This window comes from Oncorhynchus masou, chromosome 7 (assembly GCF_036934945.1).
Source record: "Oncorhynchus masou masou isolate Uvic2021 chromosome 7, UVic_Omas_1.1, whole genome shotgun sequence".
Taxonomy (NCBI): domain Eukaryota; kingdom Metazoa; phylum Chordata; class Actinopteri; order Salmoniformes; family Salmonidae; genus Oncorhynchus; species Oncorhynchus masou.
In genome coordinates, this window is record NC_088218.1 from 26,343,264 (window position 1) to 26,351,888 (window position 8,625).

Consider the following 8,625-nt stretch of genomic DNA (forward strand, 5'->3'; position numbering starts at 1 on the left):
GTGTTTTGCCCACAGTAGTTTCCATGGTTCCCATAGTTATCAATAAAAGATATATGTTTATCAAGGCTTTTTGATGTTGTGGATTAAAAACATAAATGCCAAGATTGATGTCAATTTTCATTTAACCAGTGGTCATTTCTTTAAAAAATGTTTGATGGCAATTCTATGAGAATGTGATGTTTCACCTCACAAATAAAATAAATAAATCTAAAGGACATTATACAACTTGTACACATACTGTAGGTCTATTAGGTGAAATAAATGAGTTGTGTATGTGTGAGTAGATGTGAAATTATTGTAATACATACACACACGCTCAACCCTGACAGTATTGCAAAAAAACAACTTGTTCAATAGAAATAGAACATTTAACATCAAGCTAAATGGCTAATCAAAAAATGTAAACATCGGAAAGCGTTTGGTTTTTGGTTAAACTCTTGATAGAAAATATGTGAATTAAAAAACAGCACGTTTTTGTTAAATAATAACCTCCTCTGTACGATAGGAATCCTGCTGAAAACAACCTTTTTTCTTTTTGTTAGCTTTTAAATAGATTGATAAAAACTGTACAAAAAATGCTGTCTTATAAAATACAAGTTTATCTTTCTTTTAAAACTAAAGGCTCCTTGCACATTGCACAGCATTTTAAACTCTTTTTCCCGAATAACAAGCTGATGTTAACTTCCCTCACAGCGAGTTAAGGCTCTGTGAGGCTTTGCTCCCATGCTTTTTCACATTGCTTTCACTTTCATACTGTCAAATCGTCTGACCTTGCCCTGCTGCTGGCTTTGCTTAAACTGCTGAGTGGTCTGGTGTCTGCTATCGTGTCGGTAGCCTCCACGTCGGGGTCCGCGGAGCCCTCGTCCTCGCCGCTTTCCGGTAGGACCCTCACCTCCGCCCCAGTGGTCTGGACGTAGGAAGGCAAAGACTCGTCGTACACTTTAGAGACGTTCTCACTTCCCGCCTGGTAAGTTGCGGGCAGCCTGCCTGCCTCCATGCCCACCTCTGTCAAGGGGAAGAAGTGCGATGCGGGCTTGTCTTCTTCCAGCAGCCGGTAGCCCTTGGCCTTCTGGATGGACGACACGGCCATGGAGTGCAGGCTCTTTTCCCCGGTTGGGCTCAGGCCTTCGCCTCCCTGACCTCCCTGGGTCTGGGGCGGCGGCTTGCGGAACACGAAGCGGATCTTCTTCAGGCCCAGGTGGCTGATCTCCACGAAGTTGAGGAAGAGCGAGACGCATGCCACGGCCAACATGAAGATGATGAAGACAGTCTTCTCAGTGGGGCGCGACACGAAGCAGTCCACGGTGTTGGGGCAGGGCCATCGGCTGCACTGGTACAGCGGCAGGATGCGGAAGCCGTAAAGGAAGTACTGGCCCACCACGAATCCCACCTCGAACAGCGTCTTGAAGATGATGTGGCAGATGTAGGTCCTCAGCAGGGTGCCCTCCAGCCTGAACTTCTTGCTACCCTTGGTGCTGGTCTCCTTGGTGGTGCGCACACTACCCTGGTCAGGCGCTAGCGGCAGCCTCTCCTCACTCAGCTCCTGCTGGCGGTTCAGCTCGGCCTCCTCGCGCTCCTTGCGCTTCTCCTCCATGTGGACATAGTGCACAGCATGGCCAACGTACACCAGCGAGGGCGTAGACACAAAGATGATCTGGAGAACCCACAGACGGATGTGCGAGATGGGGAAAGCCTCGTCGTAGCACACGTTCTCGCAACCAGGCTGCTGGGTGTTGCACACGTAATCCGACTGCTCGTCGCCCCACACAAACTCAGCGGCTGTGCCCAGGATGAGGATCCGGAAGATGAAGAGCACTGTGAGCCACACCCTCCCAATCACTGTCGAGTGTTCATTTACTTCCTCTAATATGTTTCCCAAGAAGCTCCAGTCACCCATGATCAACAATCAGCGCTACATATTGAGGGTTAGAGAAGAGAAAACCAAGTTATAAATCAAACTGGCGACAAAGAATGCAAAGAATCCTTGTGTTGCATCCACAACTCTCCTTTGTCATTTTTCGATCCCCATATCACAATCAAAAATGTTCTTTATAGCTAGCTACACTGTGGCTAAAAACATTTTGTAACTACAGCAATGATGAGCCACTCGCTCACTCTTTGTCGAATCCAGAGAGAGCAAACATAAAACCTCTGCATGCCTCGTTGCCTCACCCCAAATGACTAAAACCAACAGTCCAAAAGCACATTTTTGCAACAAACACCATAGCAATAAACACCTTAACTCTCTAAACTCTATAGAAATAATCAATGCCAGGTTATATTATTCCCGAAACACAAATATAATATTGGTGAAAGTTAACAAATGGGCAACTTGCCACAGTGAGAGCTCCAGTGTAGTTGTGTTTCCCCTTCTCTTGGCACCCAATGGTGTGAAGTGAACTTTTTTTCCTCTCTCTTTCCCACCTAAGGCCCCCAGTCCTTGTCGCACCACTGAGCAGAAGTGAATGAATTGAGTCTGATGGTTGGTTTTTAGTTTGCTGCAATATTTAAGCTGGGAGCCAGACAGGCTTTATTCGTCGGGCGACGTGTGGTGACGCAGAAGACAATAGGATCACCCAACACAAATGGGGACGTATGGGACACCGCAGTAGGGAATGATACCAACTCATGTAGTGTACAATATACGTGGTGTGTCCCATCGAATGGTTTTATATTAGAGAGGGAAAGGAGGACAGGCAAGGCACATCCTAATGAACTAGCTGCCGACAATAAAGCTGTTTACTGACTTGGTTAGACTGAGAGATATAGCAACTGACGTGGATTGTTTATTGGTGAATTCGACATTTCATGTGGAATGTACTGTGATCAGCAGTAAATAGTCACTGTTCTGAAATGTGTGTGATTTTTTTTGAGAAATTTTACATTTCGTTTATTGTAAGGTCAGGTTGTCCTTGTTTCGGTGGGCTTTTATAAAAGCCTAGGAATGTATGTATCTAACATTTTAGCGAAAAACAGAAGGACTTTGGTTTGCTCATCATCAAAATAAATATTGGTAACACTTTATTTACAGCATCCAGGCATAAAGCTTTTCCAATTTTGTTATAGGATTTTAGTCAAAAAGTCAAAAAGGTCAGGCATTGGTTTGGTCAGTTTGTAACCCACACAAATAGAAAATATAAACTGAGATGTGGGCAACATGTACTATGAGAACGATATTGTTCTACCGTCTAAACAGTTTATCTTATAATGTTCCCAGGAAACTGTAAGCAGACCAAACATTATAAAGAGACAAAAGACTTACCACTCATTTGCGAATGTTTATTTATTTGCAATTTGTCTTCCGACCATTTCCACTACTTCTGTGTATATGGATGTTCATTAAGATATCGTACACTCAACGGCTCAAAGTGTCCCTCAAAGACAACCACGAACTTTACAGCAGCTATTTCAGATGTACAGATATCTCGGGAGAATTTAGTTTAAAAAATGTACAGCTTGGAGTAAGAGGGTAATAATAGTGTATCACAGAGGGGCCTCATCAGCCATCCAAACACTCACAATACCCCAGACTCATCCCAATGAATCGTATCATGTTATCATCAACTTATGATTGACAAACAAGGAGTTACCAGTAATAGACATTATAAAGCATCACATCTAGCTTTATATCCTGTCTTAACCTCACAAGACCATGGGTTGTTACCCAAATACAGTTACTATGTAATGTAATAAAATTGTATCAGAGCTGCAAAGTGCTAAATTACCTACTTCTGTTATTACCATGTTATTGCTAATTTATTCTACACCGTAGAGTGCTACCAATATTTCTGTATTGCTATTATTGTATTTGTATTTTTTGTTAAGGACATCTTTATTTTATTTGTACATTTAGCATGGCCCCAGTGTTTAAATGAAATGTACACAAACTACCACATTATCTGACGTTATTTTCTGCAGTGTTTAGTTGTACTCAAACAAAAAATAAGATGTAAGATTGTACATGGGTTACCTAATGGGTTAGATATGGGGGTAACACTTTGGTGTACAGGGGTATAATGCATATGAGGGCATCATAATACATAAGCCTTTGAACTGCTTATAATGTGTTAGTAGTCTCATAATGAACCAGAGCTAATATCAGTCATCTTGAAATAGTTGATAAATTGACACATAGAAAGATGTAACATATTATTAATTGATATAATATTATAACAAGTAATAACACATAACTACATGCCTTTAACTCTACGGGATCGGTGTCCCTATACCGTGACGGTTGAGCTAACATGCGCTAATGTGATTAGCATGACTGTTGTAAGTAACAACAAACTTTCCAGGACATAGACATGTCTTATATGGGCAGAAAGCTTACATTCTTGTTAATCTAACTACACTGTTCAATTTACAGTAGCTATTACAGTGAAAGAAGACCATGCTATTGTTTGAGGAGAGGGCACAACAACAACAAAAACGTATCATGGCAACTGGTTTGATACATTGACCTCTGAAGGTAAATAATGTACTTACATTCAGTAATCTTGCTCTGATTTGTCATGCTGAATATAGCATGGTTTTGTTCGATAAAATATGTTTTTATATTCAAATGTAGGAACTGGGTTCTGCAGTTTGTACCCCTACTGTCTTTGGCTCCACACCCACCCCGCCCGGCCATCTAGATGTGTGAAAGTTAGTGTATAAGCTAATGATCCATCATGTATGACATTCCTGGGAGTGTGTTAACTTAAATGTTGTATTACCATATCATGTTTGTATGTTCTCTATAGTTATGTACTTGCAAATGTATCAATTGACCAATTCAGGAAACATTTGGGCTTGATACAAAATATTGTCCAGTATTGCAATGCTTCACTGGATCAATTTGAAACTTTGTCCACACACTGCTGCCATCTAGTGACCAAAATCTAAATTGTGCCTAAACTGCAATATTATATTATGGCCTTTCGCTTACATTTCAAAGATAATGGAACAACAAAAAATAGATAACTCATGTTTTTTTGTTTGTATTATCTTTTACCAGATCTAATGTGTTGTATTCTCCGACATTAATTTCACATTTCCACATACTTCAAAGTGTTTCCTTTCAAATGGTATCAAGAATATGCATATCCTTGCTTCAGGTCCTGAGCTGCAGGGAGTTAGATTTGGGTACGTCATTTTAGCCGAAAATTGAAAAAAAGTGTTACTAAAATCGGTTTCAACAGGATGTGTCCTCAGGGTCATAATTCACGAACCACATCCTTTCTGCTTATTCTATTGGATCCACAACAGGACGTACCTTTCATCCAATGAGAAAGCAATCTGCAGATGATACCTCCTGTCTCTCATTGGCTGAAGTGCAACAGTGGGGCCTCAGGTATGAAGGGGCTTGCTGATGACCCACTTGTTTTTAAGTAGAATACTGCATACTTTCTTTGCCATAGCTGTAAGTATCAGTTCTATGGATTGCAATATGCCAAAAATAAGTTCCATCATCCCTCTAGATAGAGTTTCATTCCAAAACTATATATATCAATTTTCAGAAGTGTTGGTAAATAAGCAGTTATTGTTTAAAGAAATTATGAAAGAGATGTGTTTTTTTTAACTATATAATCATGGCATGGGGTCGTTCAATGACAAATATGTATTTGTTTAAAATATATCACATGATGGTTTCATTTCAAAGAGACAAATAATCATGTTTTTTTGCTAAATGCTATATATCTGCACCTCTCTCAGAGAAATAAGTAATACTGCTAGGTTTTACAGTCAAATGAAATAAATAACAAAACAATTTTATAAAGAACTGTACAAATGATACATTGGTGACATCAATATTTAAAAAAATTTTGGGATCTATATGTAAAACATTTACATTTGACATTTTTGTCATTTAGCAGATGCTCTTATCCAGAGCAACTTACAGTAAGTGCATTCCTCTTAAAAAAGATTGGTGAGACAACCACATATCACAGTCAAATATACAGGATATGAAAATTCCATTCCAGCTAAACTATTTATATACTGTATAGTATTTAGAAAAAAACACATTCCATGCACATCTAAAATACCCTTTTCAACCACATGAAGGTACCCATAATCAATCATTTCTGATGAAAAGAAACACAAATATAATAAATTGGTGCATTTCGGAAATATGCTCTTCATTATATCCCATTTTATCTGAAGTGTTTGATGACTGACCGGAGGTGGAAAGCATGGGTTAGAGTCTTTGAGCGACTACGCAGTTGAAGTCGGAGGTTTACATACACCTTAGCCAAATATATTTAAACTCAGTTTTTCACAATTCCTGACATTTAATCCTAGTAAAAATGCCCTGTCTTAGGTCAGTTAGGATCACCACTATATTTTAAGAATGTGAAATGTCAGAATAATAGTAGAGAGAATAATTTACTTCAGCTTTTATTTATTTCATCACATTCCCAGTGGGTAAGAAGTTTACACACACTCAACTGGTATTTGGTAGCATTGCCTTTAAATTATTTAACTTGGGTCAAATGTTTCGGGTAACCTTCCACAAGCTTCCCACAATAAGTTGGGTGAATTTTGGCCCATTCCTCCTGACAGAGCTGGTGTAACTGAGTCAAGTTTGTAGGCCTCCTTACTTGCGCACGCTTTTTCAGTTCTGCCCACAAATCTTCTGTCAGGGCTTTGTGATGGCCACTCCAATACCTTGACTTTGTTGTCCTTAAGCCATTTTGCCACAACTTTGGAAGTATGCTTGGGGTCATTGTCCATTTGGAAGACCCATTTGCCAAGCTTTAACTTCCTGACTGATGTCTTGATGTTGCCTCAATATATGCACATAATTTTCCTTTCTCATGATGCCATCTATTTTGTGAAGTGCACCAGTCCCTCCTGCAGCAAAGCACCCCCACAACATGATGCTGCCACCCCCATGCTTCACGGGTGGGATGGTGTTCTTCGGCTTGCAAGCCTCCCCCTTCTTCCTCCACATATAACAATGGTCATTATGGCCAAACAGTTATATTTTATCAGACAGGAGGACATTTCTCCAAAAAGTATGATCTTTGTCCCCATGTGCAGTTGCAAACCGTAATCTGGCTTTTTTTATGGCGGTTTTGGAGCAGTGGCTTCTTCCTTGCTAAGCAGCCTTTTAGGTTATGTCGATATAGGACTTGTTTTACTGTGGATATAGATACATTTCCTCCAGCATCTTCACAGGGTCCTTTGCTGTTGTTCTGTGATTGATTTGCACTTTTTGCACCAAAGTAGGTTAATCTCTTGGAGACAATGTGTCTCCTTCCTGTGCGGTATGACGGCTCCGTGGTCCCATGGTGTTTATACTTGCGTACTATTGTTTGTACAGATGAACGTGGTACCTTCAGGCATTTTGAAATTGCTCCCAAGAATGAACCAGACTTGTGGAGGTCTACAATTTATTTCTGAGGTCTTTTCCCATGATGTCAAGCAAAGTGCCACTGAGTTTGAAGGTAGGCCTTGAAATATATCCACAGGTACACCCCCAATTGACTCAAATGATGTCAGTTAGCTTATCAGAAGCTTCTAAAGCCATGATGTCATTTTCTGGAATTTTCCAAGCTGTTTAAAGGCACAATCAACTTAGTGTATGTAAACTTCTGACCCACTGGAATTGTGATATAGTGAATTATAAGTGAAATAATCTGTATGTCAACAATTGTTGGAAAAATTACTTGTGTCATGCACACAGTAGATATCCTAACCGACTTGCCAAACCTATAGTTTGTTAACACGAAATTTGTGGAGTGGTTTAAAAATTATTTTTAATGATTCCAACCTAGGTGTATGTAAACTTCCAACTTCAACTGTATAACTGGTCCAACTATATGATATTACAGAATAAAAATTATACTGCTGTATTTCAAAACATACCAATTCTAAATATATTTCGGTGAGAAAAATCGGTTGTGCGAGAACACAGGACTGCCAGCAGTTGTAATGCCCTTCAGCATTGAGGCTGGGGTCATGGAGGTCATAGCACTAGACTGAGGGAAGAGTCAGACCAGATATTAGTGGGTCAAGGAGGACTGCTAGTTCTGACCGTGTGGTTTAGTTAATGTTTCATCTCAGGAACAAAATGAAGCTGCCGTTTTTTTACAGCATTACATTGTTGTCCCCACATCCTGTGCATCAATAGCCAGTCTTTCCAAACTTTCCCTAAGTGAATTTGAAAGGATATCCAGGTACAGACACACATGGATACTAACTGGACTAGTTCTCCGCGCTGTACTTGTCTGTTATGGGCACTACTTGTTGATATTGCCGGCGCTAGCGGCCTAAGCCGAGAGCAGGGCTGTGAATGGCGCAGGGATTTTGCACAAAAGCATGATGTCATGATGGGGCATGCGAGCTCTTTTGAGCAAGGGCGCTGAGGCGTGAGCCCAGATTGTGCCAATGAAGCACCTACTCGTCGCTAAGCGGAGGACCATCCTGCCAACAAAGTTATCTTACGCTTATCTGCCTACCCGCCGTCGCGCCACACGTTTCCTGCTCTTGGGGTTGCGATTTAGCTGACGATCCCAGAATTATGCGACGATATGGGATAGAGAGGATGCAAGGCATTAGGGGAAATGAAGGCCAGAGGGGACTCTCACGCTAGCATGTAGTAGTTATTTGGAGGAGAAGTGTGGAGGCGAGTGGGTC

General features: G+C 40.7%; 1 protein-coding gene across 1 annotated transcript; it reads right to left on the reverse strand.

Moving 5' to 3' along the window:
• Positions 1-748: 748 nt before the first annotated feature.
• LOC135543060 (gap junction alpha-8 protein-like) lies at positions 749-1,897 on the reverse strand. The gene has a single exon (XM_064970161.1). It carries the CDS (start codon positions 1,895-1,897, stop codon positions 749-751), a length of 1,149 nt encoding a protein of 382 aa, XP_064826233.1.
• Positions 1,898-8,625: the final 6,728 nt, after the last annotated feature.

Bases quoted from the DNA above. Each gene is read 5' to 3' on its own strand.
- LOC135543060 (XM_064970161.1), bottom strand. From the start codon at position 1,897: ATGGGTGACTGGAGCTTCTTGGGAAACATATTAGAGGAAGTAAATGAA.